The sequence below is a fragment of the Streptopelia decaocto genome (genome assembly GCF_964273445.1).
Source record: "Streptopelia decaocto genome assembly, chromosome: 3".
NCBI classification, from domain to species: Eukaryota; Metazoa; Chordata; class Aves; order Columbiformes; family Columbidae; genus Streptopelia; species Streptopelia decaocto.
Window position 1 is genome coordinate 43,907,288 of NC_138656.1, and position 20,074 is coordinate 43,927,361.

General features: G+C 40.2%; 1 protein-coding gene across 4 annotated transcripts in view; it reads right to left on the reverse strand.

Annotated features, from left to right (window-relative positions):
• Positions 1–3,631: 3,631 nt before the first annotated feature.
• Positions 3,632–20,074, reverse strand: part of DISC1 (DISC1 scaffold protein) — a 204,543-nt gene continuing 188,100 nt past the window's right edge. For 2 of the 4 annotated variants that reach the window (XM_082048359.1, XM_082048360.1), the window contains exons 13-14: positions 13,282–13,392; positions 3,632–6,395 (exon numbers count right to left, since the gene is read on the reverse strand). In XM_082048359.1, coding sequence (XP_081904485.1) covers positions 6,240–6,395; positions 13,282–13,392 — 267 coding nt within the window. In that variant the 3' untranslated portion in view covers positions 3,632–6,239. The remainder of the gene's footprint in view (positions 6,396–13,281; positions 13,393–20,074) is intronic. The other 2 variants (XR_014183600.1, XM_082048361.1) reach the window with 2 other exon arrangements.

Below are 20,074 nucleotides of genomic sequence, written 5' to 3' on the forward strand. Positions count from 1 at the left end.
GGATGTTGTGCCTTTTGGGCTGGAGCACAGTGTGAGTGCTGTGGTGCTGCCTGGGTTGGCTCTCCAGCCACTGAGCCCAGTTCCAGCATCACCCTGTCCTGCCAGGTGCTGCACTGTGAAATGTGCCCCAGCCTCCATCCTGGGAGGGAGGACATTTGGCTCAAAACCCCTAGGCTCCTGCCTAGTCAGGATCTGAACTGTTTTGTAATAGCTTCGGTCTTGGCATCCCAGGAAAGATTTACAATAAGCCTTTCCTTAACGTTTGGTTTCACTTGACCTTTTGAGCTAAGGTCAAGATCAGAGAGTAGGTAAATAGGCTTTTCCAGCTTGCAGACACACAGCTGCCCTGTCCTCCAACTCCACCTCTGCAACTAAACAACTGTTTATTAAAACATTTCTTCTGTGTCTTTTTTAAAAGCCATTAAGGAAAATGCCTATATTTAAGGTAAAGCACTGTGCCTGTTCCTTGGTGCTATATGTATCGTGTAGGCTGTATGAACCTGCGTTGTGGTGTTTTCTGAATCAAGCATGTTACATCTGGGATGCAGGAGGGCTTACTTCAAACAAACAAACTAAAAAATCCCAAACCTGCTTTAACTTTGAGGGACAGACTTTCTTGCTGCAACAGTCAATTACTCTCCCTGCTAGAAATGTCTCGTATTTTTGCTGTGAAGGATTCTGGTAGATGAAACAGCCAGTGGGCCCTGGAAATCTTTCCCCAAGTAAATACTAAAGGACATGAATGAGTCCCCTTGTGGTCTTTAGTTGGCTAAGCTACTTCTGTTGAGCTTTGCTGGCCTTCTGTTGTAAGGAAGTTAGCTTTTCCTAATCTCCAATTATTCTTGTGCCTCTTTCCCTGAAACCTTGTCTTCTTTTACTTTGTGGGGACAGTGGAGTTGGCAGTGCGTGTGGAGTCTTGTGCCATGTATGGATGGCAATGCCATGTCCCTGCTCTTTGATGTTGCCCATATAAGTGGGGGAAATAGCCTGGTCAACCAGTCAGCTGCTGCTCCAGGAACCCATGTTATTGAAAGTAAAGGACTATGCTGTGATCCAAGCTCATTAGACAACAGCTAAGAAAAAATAGGTCTCACTGCTCAACCTTACTGTACTTAAGCCAGGAGAACTTAAACAATCCTGGTCCTTCTAAATTTCAGGTAATGGAGGATGCATGAGGAACCTTCTGAAAATACACTTTAAAATAAAAACAATAGGAAAAGAAAATGTTAAGTTTCTAGAAAAGCACAGAAACAGTTACATGGATGTCTCCCTATTGCACATCACAACCCCCAGGAGCAGAAGAGGTTGGCCTTGGTCTCTCCTGTCCCTGTGACAGTGACTCCCAGCACAGTCCTGGAGGAGCTCCTACATGCAGAACTGTGCCTGGCTCTGGGCTCCTGCTCCTGGGTCTTCCACTAGGGCTGATCCTACATGGAAGCCTGAGAGAGGGTGCACAGCTCTAGGTTGTGGGATTGAGCTGATAGACTTAAAATGTCGAACCAACTCAGCAAAAAAACCCTGGAGTGGCTTCCTTTGGTGTTTCACAGTCTCATTGTCAGAAAAGTAATAAATTTTAAGTTCTTTTCTTCCCCCTTGTAAACTGGTTTGTCACTGTGGAAAGGTCTCTTTAATTTTCCAGTTCTCTGGTGAGATCTATCATGTCTCCTAGCTGTGCCCTGATTATTTTAATATTCTCTCTCTTCCTTCACTTAGTATTCCTGTATTGCTGCTTATCATTATAAACTACTTGTTCAACTTTGCAGGCGATCATAAGAACAAATAGCCCACTGAGTATTGACTTTGTGCGTGTCTTTGACAATGATGTCCCAGCACCCTCTTCTTTAAGATAGTGCTCTTCCAGAGAAGAAAACAAGGAGTGACTGAATGCCATGCATGTGAAGATCTCAAACATTTCCTCACTCACTCAGCCCCAGATGTTCTTTTCCCAGGCCTTGCATTCAAGCTTTCATTAGACATTTGAGAGAAATGCTTTACTGTGGTTGCTGCCTTGGCTGTTTTTCAGGTTCAGAAAAAATCTGCTATATTCACAGGCCTCTCTTTTTTTTTTTTTTTTTTTTTTCTCCTTATTTTTTATATCTCTCTAGATACTTGTATTATCTTCCTTAACGGTGTAGAAAAATATCCATGTGTATAATAGTTGAGAGTTTCCTTGTACCATGTTAATATCTGACACTTCAAAAAAAAAAATATCTCTTGGTCCCAGTCTTATTTTTAATAGGATACCAAACTGAGAGGATATATGAGGATTATTCTAATCTCACCCTGGAGCTCTCTGCAGCACTACTGCCTGTCTGGGACCCATTATTTAACTGCCTTCTCCAGTTCTCTAGAAAATGTGTGCTTATCTTGATTTAACAAATAATGATAGCAAAATCAAGAGCCCAAGCTGTCATGCTTTAGAAAGGATGGATTAGATAATTGATTGCAAAAAGAAATATTAGGCTGGAACTAAACACCCTTTGATGTGTTGTCCCTTCCTTGCTTTCTTTAGTCTCTTGAGACTATGTTTGTATACTCTGTGTGTGTGTGTGTGTGTTAAACACAACCAACTACTCCTCCTCCAAAGCACATGCAATGGCCTGCTTGAGGTGAACTGCCTCCTGATCTTGCTGCTCTCCTCCAGCTGTCCATTGCATGCATTTTTGAAGCACAACAAAGCTGGTGAAGGGTCTGGAGCACAAGCCTTATGAGGAGCATCTGAGGCAGTTTAGCCTGAAGAAAAGGAGGCTGAGGGGAGACCTTATCATTCTCTACAGCTACCAGAAAGGAGGTTGTAGTGAGGTGTGGGTGTTGGTATCTTTTTCCAAGGTAACAAGCGATAAGACGAAATGGCCTAGAGTTGCACTAGGGATGTTTAGATAAGATATTAGGAAAAAATTATTATTGAAAGGGCCATGAAGCACTGGAACAGGCTGCCCAGGGAAGTGGTGGTGTCACCATCCCTGGAGGTGTTTAAAAGACATGTAGATGTGGGTGCTTAGGGATATGGTTTAGTGGTTTTTGGCTGGACTTGATCTTAAGGAAAGAGGTATATTTCTGGTGAGACTCATGTTTGCAAATAGTGGGAGACGAGTACACCTGGAGGTGGCAAGTCATAGCAAGCACATAGGACACTGCAGGCACTCTCCTACCTGTCATCGTGGCAATGCAGGTGTGTGACAGCAATGACTTGGACCTCAGCTATTGCTGTAGCCAGCACACAGTCATACTTCTCTTCTCGTGACCTTTCTCCATGGGTGAGGAACTGAGGGAGGCTAGGTAGGAAAGATTTAGTTGCACAGCAAGACTGGCTCAGTCCAGCCAGGACTCAAGTGTGGGTTTACCTGTATTGTTCATGGCATGATATTTCTCTCCCTTTCACACTGAAAATAGCTACATCTCACTGTGAGACTCTAGTCTTGAATGCATCTTTAGACTGCTTCCAGAAGACATCACAAAATTTTCTCAAGCAGAGGAACTGCTGTTGTTGACAGCCCATACACATGATTTCTTCATTCCTCTCCTCCCTCCCCATCTACCCCCCTGCACCAGGATGAAACTTATAAAATCTTGTACACTGCACAGAATGCAAACAGACATTGGGCTAGTTAAAAACATACTTCCATTTATTTGAAAGTTTTCTATCCACAGATAAAAGGCAGCTGATACATCATTGCATAGAATACTTTTATTTTCTTTTTAGTACACATATTAATCAGCATGTCTGAGAAAAGGAATGATTACTGGCTCTAAGTTCCCACAACAAACAGTGAAGTTAATGGAATAATAAATTAAAGTAGTAGTAGTCCACATTATGTATAAAATAAATGTTAACAAATACAAATATGACATGAATGATGACTGATTCAGTTTCCCTTTTCCTCAGGAGCTCACTGTCTTATTAGAGTGGTTGCATAAGTTGAGATTTTATTAAAATGCAACAGTGCTCTGAATCTGAGAAACACAGAAGCCACACAGGTTTTTTTAATTGAATGGGAATGTCTTAAAGAAATCGTGCTAGTGCGAATGAGGGTGCTCTCCTCTTGCCCATGTGATGGGTGGTTACTGTCCAGGTTGTTGAGCCCTTGCTGCTGCAAGGATGCATCTTCACACTTCAGCTGTGGCTGATCCTGGCTTAAGGTACACACAGTGCCCACTCAACTATTTACATTATAAGCACTATGTATTCAAAGGACAAAACTCTGCACACCCCCTCAGTGTGTGGGAGAGGAGGGACATGCAACCTTAGTGTACTGGCCAGCATCTCTGGGGTGTCCTCATTGTCCTATATAAATGCTCATTGCTGGAAACTCAGTGGTGTTAACCCACAGCTTCTGCTGGTCTTAAGGTAACACCTCTAAGAAAAGTCTATATTGTCAGTGTGTTTGCTTTCCTGTTTACCTGCCCTCACGCAGGTTTCCATGAGTGCTTGTCTGACAGCCATCCCCAGGCAGCCAGGCTCCCCATGCCCAGCCAGGGTTTCCCAGGGGAGCCAGCTCCGTGCACAGGCTGCTGCCGGGAGCTGGAGGCACACACCTTGCTCATCTGTCCAGGGGAGCTTCAGAAAGTGCCCAATCCACTATGGGGAGGTAGGTATTGAACAGGGACTGTCCAGCAAAGCCTGGAGAAAGAGAATTGCCAACCAGAGCAGCAGCAGAGCAGGAAGAGACCTGCATTTGAGACTGGGGATGGGAACCAAGTAGCAGAGTCCATGCAAGGTAAAGATCTGAGACGTATGGGTGCTGACCCATACGTTATATAGGGAGAAAAGTCAACTATGTTCTGAATTACAGGGTTGTAATTCTATCCTGAGGATCTGATGACTACAGAAACCACCCCAGATCTGCTCCTCTGGTTTGACAACCATATACTCCTGGATGCAATTATAACCCTGTTGTATGTCTCAGCTGCCTGGCACTTTTTTTTCTCCTCCCTCCTTATGTACTTAATATTGAGGTAGAAGTTTAAACTAGTATTAAAACACACAAAGAAAACAAACATGATGACCTTGAAAAGCTGTGAAAACCTTCACAATGTGGCTATAAAACAAGTAATAGAAATAGCAGAAAAGAGTCATCTTAAAAATGTCAGAAAAATTGTACAAAAAGTACAGTACTGAGTTGCAATACAGTTTTGTCATCTGCTGGCTTTAAAAATGAAAAAAAGATATTTTTTTTTTTTAAATTCTCCCTCTGCGATAAAATGGCAGAAGCAGAATTTTTTGTGACAAATATATTGGTATCCAAGTATAAATGCATGATGAATTCCTAAAGGCATTAACAGTTTTGAATAATAATCTAAATATAGGACATTTATATTAGTTGGCTTCAGCTGAACATTGCTTTTATTTCCTATAGAAAATACATGTTTAAGTATGTATGTATATATATACATACATGTCTACTGCAAAAAGTATCTGCATTCCTCCTGAAGCTTATGAGGAAGATCAAAGTAATACAATAGTAGCAATAAACCTTACAAGGAGACTTAAATCACTTATTATTCATACAATATTTAAAATAATGAACAAAGGTCATAAATATATAGTATGGGGGGGTTTTGTGCTTTACAACCCCTGTAATACTAAAGCAAGTTTAACTCTTTTCATGTAGGTATTAAAATAGACTACTGCTATAGGGGCTGCTATTAGTTACCTCCACTGTACTCGATACCACCATGTAACTGAAGTCCAAATTTCAGTTGAAAGGACTTGGTTAGTTTGAATTTCATCCTATTGATTTAATTATTGTCAGCAATGTGAAAATATATTCAGTGTAAGAAGCTCAAGCCAAAGGAGGAGGGGACGGGGGATAAGAGAGTTTATTATTCTTACAGCTATTTTTCAAGAAATACTAGATGTTCCAGGTTTAACACTACATTTTAAAATCAGGCAAAAAAATGCATGAGTAAAGAACACAGATACTGTTTGAGTCTTCAAGGAGAACATTTCACTGACATTAAAGGCAACTTTGCAGACTCACTTGAAATGTATCAATTTGTAATCTACACATTTACAGGGGATGCTCTGCTCTGAAAGCTGTTTCCCAATCTGTGCCAAAGCTTGTGAGGCTGTGTAGAATACTTCTGATGATAGACCTCCAGGCTCTGTTTCTCCATAATTGATTTAGTTATTAGTTATGCAGGGAGCGAAGAGATCCCTGAGGCTTGGTAAAACAGTATTCAGTTACTAAAAGCAGCCCTTTGTGAATTAATGTCATCCTACCAGCTCTTTCTGCTCATTATTCCTTCACATCTTGTTTTCCTGGACACCAGCTGTCACAGAGGAAGCCTCCAGCCTTTTCTTCTCCTTCTTCCTTGGCTGGCTGAAGTTGCACCAGCACGGTCTGGAGTGTCTCCTTCACCACCTGGATCTCCCTCTGTAGAGACTGTGCAAGCTTTATTAAGGAATAAATCTATAGGTGATTGGCAGTTCCTTTTCTCTTTCCAAGTTATTAAATAAATCCTTGTTCTGCTGCTCACAACAGATGGCCATGGCTATCTAATTGTAGTTTCAATTTCTTTCAAATTGTTTGGATTAAATATTAATACATTTCTCACACTTGCTTTCAAAAAAAAAAAATCCAGGCAAAGTGAAGTTCTCAAGTAGCATTATTAACACTTGAAAAAAGGAAGGGGATGGCATGGCAGATAGTGCTTGGTTGCTGTTCTGTGGGATGGGAGGAGATGAAAGAAATTGCACTATGGAGGCAGCAGCACCAGCCTCGAGTTCCCTCCTGGGTGGAGGGTAGATTTTTTGAGCCAGAGATGCAGATCTGAGTGGATCAGACCCCTCAGGTGAAGGCACCAGGACAGCAGCCACAGCTCTTGTGGCATTAGCGGGCTTGATGATGTGTGCTCTGAAAGGCAGGGTGGGAATCTAGGTAAGCAGCAAAATTAGCTTATAGCAGAGAAAATGTTTCTGCTCTACTTACCTCCAGAAGGCTTTAATCTTAGCTGAATTATCAGTATAATTATAGCACAGAAAACACAAATATAATGCAACACACAGCTCCACAATGAATGCTTTGAACAAGTTGAAAAGCAACATGATAAGCAGCATCAAAGTTGTGCTGCCATGCATTAAAAGGAAAAAGGCCACCAGAAAAATAATCTGATAATTCGCTAAAAATACTTCATTAAGAAAGGAGTTTTTCACATTTTATTTGCCATTATCTAGTTCAGGCTTCCTGCGAGGCAATTGGGAAGAAAAAGATGGCAAATGCCTCAGCCTGTTAAGAGACCTTCTACTTCCCTTCCCTGGCTCCACAATAACAGAAAGAAGGTGTCAGGTGGTGTCAACAAGATGATGAGGGGTGCAGCAGGAAGCAGACTGGCAGATGAAGACAGGACATGCATGGAGACAGTGGTAACTGTTGAGACGTGCACAAGTTTTGAACTGGCCAGGCTTCCTAGGCAGTACAGCTTGTTGTTTTGATGACTAGCCTGCCTCTCCTGGGAATAAGCACGTTTTATACAAGGGAATACACCAGCCTTTCTTCTGGTAATCTCATGTCAGTGAGACTATTAATTGTTGAATCAAGTGCAAGGACTGGGTGTAGCTCAGTGAGACAACCAACCTTCTTTTCCATGGCTTATAGAGAGCACAGCAAGCATGAGAAAAGTCAGACCCTGCTGAAGGTCCAAACCAATGAGTCCAAAGTCTATGTGAACAAGACCTAGGGCCCAACCCATCCACACTCAGGCTTCCAGTACAAGTATGGCTGGAGGGCAAGGACCCCCAAAGGCTAATCCAAGCACACCAAGGGAGAGAGAAATAAATTCATTTCTAGGAGTAAGTCACCAGATGATCTCTGAGAGAGCCAGAAATTCACTTCAAGGGAAATGAAACAGGCTGACACTGAAACAATTTCAAAAATCCAACACCCAGGAAGGGTAACACACAAGGACAGGTTTTACCCTTCACAGAGCTCATCCATTATGAAATATTGTTTTACTTGACCCTGATGTCAAAGCAAAGTCAAGAAAAAAAAAAAGGCACCCTCAGGTTATGTGACTGTAAAAAATAAGATGCTACTTTTGAAAAATTGGGACTAGAAAGGACCATGGGAAAGTTACACAAATCACTGCTATTTCAGGCAGTCACAGTTATGCCTTTGAAAGCCTTTCAGATGCTTTTGATTCTGTCATCTGTTCCTGAAAATTTCATCTTTATGTATTTACTATGATGTCTTACATTTACCAGGAGTATTCATGCATACTTCTAATTTCTGGACAGCTCTATTAATCTAAAGGGATTCTGTCTCTGATGACCAGTAGCAGCAGTATCTTATGCTATGATCTCAAAGCACTATACAAGGAAAAATTAATTATGCTTTGCATCTTCTCAGAAGAAACATTCTCTCACAAGTGCTACTGGACTGTCCACAACTCTGCAATTTAATCATGATGCTCTACTGAAAACCTAACTGATAAAGCAGAAATTCTTCCATTTATTAACACCATGAAGCCTCTGAAATTAAATTACTTCTATGCAGTTTCAGACTACAGGCTGTTGTTTATAATATCCCAAGCAATTATTAAGTTCTTTTCAGGTAGACAGAAAAAGCCCTGTGCTGGACTTGCTCCACTAAGTCCATGTCTTGTACTGTGGAACCCAGAACTGGACCCTGCACTCCAGATGGGACCTCAACAGTGCTGAGTAGAGCAGAAGGATCAGCTCCCTCCATCTGCTGGCAAGGCTTTTCTTAATTCAGCTCAGGAGGCTGTTGGCCACCTTTACCACAAGATGTGTTGCTGGCTCGTGTCCAGCTTTCTGGCCACCATGAAGAAGATGCTGAGAGAGCTGGGACTGTTCAACCTGGAGTAGGTTCAGGGGGATCTTACCAATTTGCATAAATCCCTGAAAGGTGGGAAAGAAAAACAAGGAGCCAGACTCTTCTCACTAGTGTCCACTGACAGAACAAGAAGCAACAAACAAGAATTCCCAATTAGGAAGTTGAATCTGAATAAAAGAAAACAATTTTTTTTACTGTGAAGGTGGTCAAACACTGGAACATGTTGCTTGGAGAGGTTATGGAGTCTCCATCCTTGGAGATATTAAAAATCTGACTGGACATGGTCCTAAGCAACCTGGTCTAGGTGACCCTGCTTGAGCAGGGAATTGAACCAGATGATCTCAAGAGGTCACTTCCAACTAAACAGTTATGTGATTGTGTGTGCTATGTGCCAAAGGACAAGCAAAGAGGCAAGAAAATTCCATGTCTATTTGGAATGACCTGGGTTTTGGCCTTTTAGAAGAGCGCTCTTGGGAGTAAAGGAAAGACATCAAGTAAGTCCCTGCTGCTCCCATATGAGGCCTGCGTGTTCTTACAGCAAGAAAGCAAAATGACCTTTGGAAGTCCATCACTTCTTACAAAATACAAGGGTGCTCATGGTAATGAAATCTGATTAGGATTCTTCCATTCCCCTCGCTCCCAATTGCTGTCTACGTCCTTCACAGCCAGTGTGTTTCTACAAACTATCAATCATAGCACCCCTCCCATGAAAAAAAAATACCCCCTCTCTCCAAAAATACTCAACAAAAAAACCCCCAACAGAATCACCACAACATTTTGAAAAATTGCTCACTTTAGGAATCTGGATATCAGATCTGTCTCTAAATCACTTGTTCCAGCACCAAATGGAAGACAAGCTGCAGTACACAAGTGGAAATGCACTCACCAACCTCCATCTCAACATGAACAAATAAAAAGGTGGAATCACGTTTTCTCCATGTGATGCACACTGAGAACAGCCCACCTTCCTGCCAACCAAAATAAAACCAAAGCGAGCACCGCTGCCACCTCTCACTCTTGTGGGATCCCAAGATTTCTTTTGAGTCCACCCAGAGCAAGATTCCTCAGTGAGATACAATCTGGACTAAATTCTACGCTCCTGATCCTGTCAAAAAACTATGCTGGTGTAAAGCAAGACTTGTATGAGAGCCTGACACACGATAAAGGTGAAGGGTTAGCAAAGTGACCTGCTGTGCCTAATGAACATTTAGGCACAAAATTCTGTTATCAAAATAACTGTTTAAAATGCCCATTTTAGGGAGAGGAATGGAGATTGCTTTTATAATAATAGTCCAGCCAGGTTTTCTTCCACCCAAAGCATTTCACCAGAAGGAATTATTACACGCATTCAAATTGTCTATCAAAATGTAACTGCTAATTAAGAACAAAAATGACTGTGAAATTACAATATAGGCTCCATTTAATTTTGCTGGGAATTCTAGGCCTTTACTGTCAGGAAAGTAACACCTCTCATCAGCAATTCAGACACCAAAATGAGTCACCACTCGTCCTCTGGTTTTTCCAATTAATTACGTGGACTGTTTTCATACACTCAACAATGTTTAGCCACAATTTAATGTTTTGTGGGGTTATTTGGTTATACTGCATAGAATTTAGCAAATATGTCATGGTGCTACAGAAGAGATCTTCCCTTGCCCCCTCCACATCGTTTGATGCTTTTTATATAAAAGTGCAGTTTAATATTCACTGTGAAAAGCCTCAATAATTAATGAGAATTCCAAGTGGGTCTGTGCCTATACTCAGGACTAAGAAATATAGCTGGATTTCTTCTTTGTTCATGCTGGCAATTACGACAAGCTGCATGGTTGATTTAAGGGTGCTATGCCATCAACATGTAGAATGAAAAACAATGACATCTTGGATTTTTCTTCTAATACAAATTAATTATTAATCAAAGCTATGACACACACTAAACATTGGCAAATGGCTCAAGAGCATCAGGAATTTATTTTTCTCAGTGGAGTCTTTAAAAGTCTTTTAATAATCAGACACCAGGACTAATTTACATCTGTGCAGACCCCAGTTAGACTTTTGACCTAATACAGTTTGTAACATTCACGTGTAAGGCAGTTTCTGGGGGGGATGAGAGGAAGGGTGAAAATAACCAGTGAACAAGAGGTTGAAAAAATTATCCTGCATTCATTACAATTTTAGATCTTTAAGCTCCTGCTTAAGAAGACTGCATCATTATCATTATTTTGGATAAGAAATTGTTTTACTTAAAGCTAAATAAACTACCATGCAAACAACAGATCTATCTACTAAACATAAATTCTTCTAATTACTTTCACCAATCTCAGTGCTAGTTCCTGCAATATAGAAATGTTACCAATGACTGAAGGTTTACTTTATAGGCACTGAGAGATTTTTATTTTAAAAAAACCCAAACAAAACAAAAACACCCCAACAAACAAACAAAACCAATCTACAGGTCTATAGCACTGTGGTAGCTATTTTTCTCATCCCTTTTTGAAGTAAAGCGCAGCGATTACATGTACCAGATGGTAACATATTATGCACATTGATCCGGACTACCTCTGAAATAGCAGCTGAATGTTAATGAAGGGTATCTGAATTCCTGAACTGCTTCTCTGTACGTCCCTATCTTTTAAACATGGTTTCTTAGTTTGTGGCTGATGGTCTTGCTAGTGCTGGGATATCACACAGTGCATTTCTGTGCTTAGATAATGTGAGCTGAATTTCACCAACAGAGGAAATCAGACCTATATCAGACAACTGTGGCTTAGAACCAGACTAAACTACAATTATTCTCCAAATTTCAATTATTAGATTTTATTTTTTCAACTAACTCTTGCATTTTCAACAGCTACGAAGAAATATGCACTTTCCACAGAAAATACCAACACTACTATTTTACATAGCTGTAGTGTATTTTCTTCAGAAATCAAAAAAGCAGTTTATCAGCTTATTTCACCTTATCTAGTGAGCTGTAACTGTGATCAGACCTGTCTACCTGGTTTGAATATGAATGTAAGTCCAATGCAAAGAACCCATAACTACAGTGTTCTTCTACCAGGTTCAATGAGAAAAGCAAATTTGAGAGCAAATATACATAAGGGAGGAAGGAAGTAGATGTTCTGCACTCACATATCCATATAGCTCTGCAAAGGGTACTCACAAACAGCACCTGTGAAACACAACTGCAACCGAGCACACATGCTGTAAATATAATTAAAAATACTGTAAAATAGACTGTGGCAAATACAAGAAAAAAATAATCCTTCTGTACATTGAAATGCTTAGAAAATACACATTTGAAGTAGTAACAAATTAGTGACTGGATATGTCCCCTCTGATGCAACCTCCCAGCACCTTCCTCCCCACCCCCTCCTTAAAGGTTATCATTCTGATACCTTTAAATAAACCAAGAATAGTAATTTTGCAATGAGATCACAAGAGATGCCCAATTACCTAAAACACAGTGGTATTTCCACACACTCCTTTCATTATCCTTTCTCTAAACTCTCTCCTGCAGGACTGCCCACCACAGTTTAGGAGGAACTGAATCCTTCTAGCACCATCATCACCTCAGCTGACTTTTAGGCGTCTGTAAGGGCACATCTGCTAATCTCTTCAAACTCAATTTATTCGTCTGTCTTCATTATCCCATTGCCTGCTACCACTTCTCCACTAAAACCTAACCAGCTAAGTACTCTCATCTTCCTCAGCCTTGTTGGTTCTTGTTGTCTTTTCCTTTTCTTAAAAGAACAAAATCTCTCTTGTGATAAGTTTTCTATGAAAATTATAAATGAAAAAATACTCTGTGCTCGTAAATTTTGAAAAAACTGTCCACAGATGTAGGCCCAACAAACGCCTCATAAAGGTTAAGCAATCTTCAGTCAGATATCGAACGACAGATGAGGCACAGAAAGACATAAGGGTGCTGTTTAAGACAATATCTCATCTGGCTGCTTGCACTGGAGTGTTAGAGGTAGATTGCATTGTGTAGGATGACACATGATGCATCTACTGCTCATTTTTTTAAAAGGAAAAAAACCTAAAATACATGTGACAATACACACAGCCTGAGTCAATGATGTAGCTTTTAATTTAGCTAAATCAGGTTGGAAAAAGCAGTTGCATGGGTGCTTGTATCCATGCAGATTTTGGTCTACTAGGTATTTACTGTAAGAGTATTACAAACAAAAGGATTATAACACCAGAATAAAGGCATTCCAGTGCCTAGCCTCAATTTACAAAGAACTAATTTCTCTTTAAATCAGTTAAAGCTGGACCAGATCACAGTGAAAACACACTGCAGCAAAACTTGCAACAACAAAAATGCCCACTTCAGCAAGACAATAAATTCTCCCCTTCTTAAGATATTTAATCTACATTAAGAACTAGTAGTCCACATGAATCTGAAAGACAAGTATTTCACATACATACATACTTACATAGATTGATACATATCTATAGCTATATCAAAAAGGATATGAATAACTCCTTCATCAACTCTGCAGGAAGAAGTTTGCAGTTGATCTTCCAGATGCACCAATTTCTCACTTATTGCTTCACATTTTTCTCCCAACTCTGCAGAAAATATGAAGAACTCCTACAGGAAGTTGAAAAAGAGAAGAAAGCATGTTTGCTGCTGACTGCACTTTTCTACATCAAATTTGCATCAAATTAAAGGGAAAATAAAATATTAGTAAGGGGATATGACACTTTGCGGTGCTGAGACATTGCCTGAAAGCAAATTCCCACCAGAGAGACAAAAAGTTGTTACTATATAATAATATGGTGATTTATATAAAATGGAATGAGCTTGTGGTGTCAGTCTATTTCCCAGCAGAAGAGTCATGATCTCAATTTCAGCGGAGGATTAAAGGGGTGTGAAGACTGAACTGCTCTCCCTCTTCCCTGTTGTCTCACCACAGCAGGGGAGGGAAATCTCACACTGACTACACCATTTAGGTTCCTAAATTTCAAGTTGCTCATATAAATATGATTTACACTTTCAAGCTATTTAAATATTTTAACCAGCATCACTTTTAGTATCTCTTATAAAAACAAAATGTACTTATTTTTTTGAGAAAAAATCTGGCTAGAATATTTAGGGACTTTGCTCAACTGTTCAGAGAAATGCATTAAAGTCTTAGAGATTACAAGATGAAAATACACTTTTTTTTACTGTGTTATCATGAAACAAGACTACATTTCAAAGCTAATGCTTCTCTACTTAGAACTTTTGCAGACAAACACTTTTTCTACTTTAAACTGAGTGTTTTAAACCAGTTGCAAAGTCCTTCCCATAAGTTTGTCTGCTTTCAGATATACTGCACAAGGGTAATTTGTGTATTTATATTTTGCATTGAGTACTTCTTCGAGAAATGACTCAAATAAGCAGCAAATATGAGGGGGTTGGGAAAAAAAAATTGTGCAGCACCAAGGCAAGCCTTTCCTCTCCCTCTGAAGACAACATAGTGCTGTCTACAAAGAATGACAAGGGTTCTCTGTAAATAAAAGATTATGGTGCCACGATGAAGTTCTGCTGGAGCCATGTTGAAAAAACTAGAGTCATACATCATCTGGAATCCAGAAAACTGGATTTTCTCTAGACGTAGTCTATGCACTCGTCCATAAAGCAAGCTGCACATGTGGCCAGTTTTTCTTCTGTAAAAAAGCATTTGGAGTCCTTTGCACTGATCTGTTTCTATAACAGCAGCCATCAATGGTTGTTTAAGAGAAACCAAGCCTTCTTTCAAAGGCCTTCCAAAGAAATCGTGGTAATACTTGTTGGAATGCTGCCCATTTTTTGGTAAACACATTTACCAGACCTCAGAGTCCAAGGTCAGAAGAGCTCTGCTTGCTGACACATCCTCTGTTACAGCACAGAGTGCTGACCTTTTTGCTTTCCCAGCTTTTCTACCAGACATGGGTAACTCTGGACAAGCAAGCTGGCTCTGGCTACAAGAAGTTACGTTGCAAACACCCACAGCTTAGTTGCAGAGAAGCACAATGTGAGAACCACCTGGCTGAGTCCCTGGCTCTGTGTAGGAGACCCAAGCAGCCTTCTTCAGAGCCATTACTGAACATTAGAACCTACAGCAGCACTCCACGGAATTTATAGATATAAAAAATGAGCCATTGTTTTTAAAATGAGCACTGGGGAGGATAAAGGTATGCATTCTCCCCATGGCAACTAGGAACGTCCTTCTCTCATCACAGTATCACAGTATCACAGTATGTTTGGGATTGGAAGGGACCTCAAAAGATCATCTAGTCCAATTCCCCTGCTGGAGCAGGAACACCTAGGTGAGGGTGCACAGGAACACGTCCAGGCAGGGCTTGAATGTCTCCAGAGAAAGGGACTCCACAACCCCCCTGGGCAGCCTGTTCCAGTGCTCTGTCACCCTCACTGAGAAGAAGTTTCTTCTCAAATTTAAGTGGAACCTCTTGTGTTCCAGCTTGATCCCATTACTCCTTGTCCTATCATTGTTTGCCAATGACCAGGGACAGAAGACGAGAAACAAGTCTTCCATCCAGTTGCTAAATCATCATTCAGTACACCAACAGGACTCCATATCCATTTAAGTAGTGGGATAACCCAGGCAATTTATATCAATAGAAAGCTTTTAGGGAATCTTTCAGTGACAACGCATGCAAGAACAGAAGACAGCTGTCTAAAAGAACTTAGGTCTCACGCTAGGAGAGTCAGTAAATTGTAAAAACCTGGTACCCTGAAAGCACATCTGGCATGATGACCATCTAGAGTAAGCTCCACCCCGAACACTGATTTTTCCTTAACAGTTAATTACACATAAGAAAATCAGGTTTTCACATGACCATCATCTCAAATGCAAGAAAGACAAGACAAAACCACTCAGTGCTATACAATTATTGAACAGTTAATTTAGGAAGAACAGCTTTTAATTAACACAAAAACTTCCAAGTATTGCTCTGACAAATTTTCAAACCAGACTCTTACTACAGATTGTGTACTTTGACAAAATGTATTAGTCCTGGACAGATCCTGAAGAACTGGTATCATAAAAAGAAGATTTTTGCTCTTACAACAACATCAAGATATCGAATACTTTACTCTGATTCAGTCACTGCTTTTATCAAGAACTATTAGTATATGAGATTCTGATTCACATTCATGCTTTCAAGACATGTTGACATTTCTTGTCCTGGCTTGAAGTCATCTGTTACTACAGACAGCAAATTAAAAAAGCACATGTTACAGTACTCTCCTGAATATGTTCACCATTAAATATAGTTAAATATACAAAGCATTACGAAGATATGCATTACAGGATGTTATCACTTCCTTTTTTGGGATAGTGTTGATGTCAGGAACGTTTATCCAGACAATCGCTCACCCAGTTAGCACTATCGTCAGTTGCTATAAGAGGAGATCCATTTCCTCCACTTTAAAACTGCCCTCATGTTTCCTGTTTCGTATATGCAAATATAAGGAGTTCACTGGGCAGCTAATCTAAATGATAAGCACACTGGCTGGATATGTATAGCCCTGCTGTGAAGATCCACAGTGAAAAATCTTTCCCTATTCACTGTGTCTGTGTAAGTCCAGGGAAAAAAGGGCCCTTCAGACCTACCCCCTCACTGAACTTCAGGTGGGTTGAGAGATGCCGGCAACACAAAAGAGCATTTAGATACCTGCTTGGCAGCAACGGCTCTAATTTGCAAGTGCGGCCTAGCTCTAAGGTGCACAGATCCTGAAAACCCAAGAGAAAAATGTAATGACATTACAAAATCCACAGTCACAGCACAGCTGGATGACTACACTTAGTGTACTGCTACCTAATCTGATCTCATTTTTGACACCTCCTTTTCCTTTTCAAATAAAACCTTATAGCCAGATAAAGCGCCCGGGACTCCAGGTAAGTGCTCGTTCTATACCAAAGGCATCTCACACAGTGCTTTGCATCAGTACTAACCTGTATTTTCGGGTTCTAAGCTTTAGCTCGTAGCTTCTACCCTGCTGCAATTCCAGGCAAGGACTTCATTGGTCTCACACTAAACATATTTAGAAATAAAAGACTATAGTTTTTAACTCACTGGCTTTAATTTCTTGATCAACTGAATATTTAGATTCCCACTTACCAGAAAAACTCCATTCTCTCTCATGTGTAAAAAATATAGTGTATTCTTCCTGAATTAATACATTTTGAACACATAATGAATTGTCTAAAAAATTAAAAGAAATTCTGTTTACTTTGGAAATAAATGAATAATGAGGACTAAGAAAAAATGTGTGCTTAAAACAGAATTGTTACAACAATATAGGGAGGCAGGAAAATTCAAGTAAGTAAAAATCAGATCAAACTTATTTAGGTCTTCAAACACTTGAAACCCATTTAATATTTACACTTAACCCATCATAACTCTAAAGCTATGGTTGCACTGGAGCTTAACTAAAGTATCTCCATAGGGTAGGGGTTATATTATATTAATCTTAAACTCCTAATATATATTCTGCAGCTTATTACCTCTAATGCAGAGATAATAGTGTACAGATAAACTCTTTTTGCATCTGCATAGCACAGAGCTGCCTTTGTAGTTGAAATAAGAAATTCCTTCACAGTTTAGAGAAGCAGCATCTCTCAGGAACTTACTTGCAGGCATCACATGAAAAATGCAGGAAGATCATATCATATAGCTTATGATTTTAGAGAACATATATGTATACACACATATATATGCCCTTTCTTATTTTGGATTGGAAAGATGTGGTCAGGCACAGAACTCTAGTTTAACATCAGGAAGAGTTATAAATAAAATTGAAAAAAACATATAGTGCTCTCAAAAATATACAAGAATAATTCTAAATATTCAACCAATTCCACAGTTTCTGCCCCCAGACTCTCTTTTGAAAAAAAGGTTCAATAACTCAGAGAAGTAGATAGGAAAGATTTCTCCCAGTGCCTTTCATGCCTAGTAACGCCACTGGTAACATTTTTATTTGACATTTGCTTATGTAGGCAAGGAAAGCACTGTCAGTGATGCACAAACTACTCAGAACAGGTCCTGGCTGGGAACTGGCACTTTACACTGATCAACAGCATCTCTGAGAGGAGAGTGGACTCTGCCTCCAGCTCAATAAATTAATAAAATACAACTCATCCAAGCTTGTAGGTTATGTCAATGCTACAAGCTACTGTAAGTCTTAAGACTCCTTTGGTTATTGTTGCACTAACAGCACTTCAAGGAGGCAGCTAGAAGAGATTGCAGGAGTCAGGAAAGAGCTGAGATGCAATATTGCTTTATTGATTTTGCTGTGAACAGGCAATGTAGCTGGTTGGGATTTTTTTTCCCCTTTAAATCCTTAAGCAGGTACACCCAGCTCAAATGTGGGTGTGATTTGTTATTTTTTAAGGTGAATTTCTTCTGTCTTCTCATGCAAAGCAGAATTTCTCATTTTCTCCCAGAGATGTGAGAGTCTGGTGTAAGAAAGAGGAAGAACAGACCATGTTCCAGCTGATGTACAGCTGGAGCATGAACACACTGAATTAAGAGCAGAGAGAATGGCTTCCACTTTAGCCTTCTGCATTTCAATTTACTCTTTTACTAGCCACTTCAGTGATCTGTGAGCAATAGCTCCATGACAACATCACTCAAGTTAAACGTTTGATCAGCTTTTCTGGTGCAAACACCTTCTAGGTTCTCTTGGATTTAGTTCGGCAATTTTATACAGAAGAATCAATATTCTGGTAGCTAGACTAACCTAACTCTATTAGGGATTAGAGTCTCTATTAGAGACTTCCGTGGTTGTACTGAGAAGCAGGATTCCCAGATAGATTCTTAAAATTCATTCTTCCTACAGAGGAACTTTATAAAAACGGAGTTGCCTTACTTCAAACTAGCAATATTATAACCTCAATAAGATATGTAAAATAAAAGTCTTAGAAGATCTTCTGGAGAACATCAAAGCCAGATTTGTTTTTTCCTGTACTAAATCCTCTCTCTCCTATAATAGTTAAAATCATCCAAAATAACAACTACAAAAAGTTGCCCTTACAGATACTTCAGGTCTAGAACAGTGACTTACTGTTGGCAGAAGTGCTGCATGCTTACCCTCCCCCCTTGCAGAAGTCAACGGAAATTGTGAGCACTTGAAACTCCACAAGGTCAGGCCAGGGCATCTCTTAAATAATCTCTAGAATTAAAAGGCAACCATTCATATGTTGGTCCTGCACGAGCAGATGCTTCACCCACATGCAGGCTAAGTGCATGTGCCCTCAGTGAGCTACATGGTGTGGCCACAGTGTGTCCAAAGTGCAGGTGGAAGAAGCATTTGTCCCTCCTCTGAATCCCAGATTTCTCGCCCTGTGTTGCACTCTTCTGGGCCAGTGTCACAGATGAGAGCAGAGAGGCCACTGAGATCAGACCTAATCTTTTACTCTGAAAATAATGTATGTTACTGATGACAAACACCATCCCAGCACCCTGGCAAGGCTCACCAGCAAGCAACCAGGGACCACCAAAGCCCACTCTGACTTGCAGTGTGAACAAGCCCACTGTCACTGTGGTATCTGGTATCTGGTATCTGTCCACATGGCTCTTAGCAGCTGACTGGGATTTTGTGGTTCTGGTTGCAAGTCAGAGCCTGCTCCAGGGTGAAACTGCCCTTGCAGTGAGCAGGTTTTCCTAAAGCAAACTACAAACGGAGATGGTTACATTTCATTTTACCCTTACATAGCACACAACAATAACTAATAGTTTTCCTTTTATAATTATTTTTAAAGTGGTTGAAAACTTTAGCTTTCAACCAGACTAGGACTTGAAAGCTGTTGTTTCTATTCCTTTTCTTCTTTTTTTTCCATGTGTTCCTGTCTTACACAGAGTGAGGCATACAGACCAGTGCCATGGTCCTCCAGAGGCTTTGACATTCTCAGCTAAGCATAGTAATTATTTCTGTCTTACAACTGACATTCCCATTAATGAGGCTGCAAATGACATTTGCCCTTTCTTGCAACAGGGTAAAAGTAATGAATCCCACTCTATTTGTAGTTCACTATAACCCTAGATTCTGCTTCTGCAGTGTTGTCATCTTAGCTGCTATTTACCATCTGTATACATAAAGACAACTCTTTTTCTTCCTCAAATGTAATTTGCACCTGTCTCTTAACATATCCCATCTTATTGATTTCAGGCTATTCTTTCAATCTATCAAGAGCATTTGGAATTCTAATCCTAATTGAAATTATGTTGACTGGCACATAAACTCCTGGCCTACCTCCTTTTCAAAGGCAAATACCAAGTCTGCC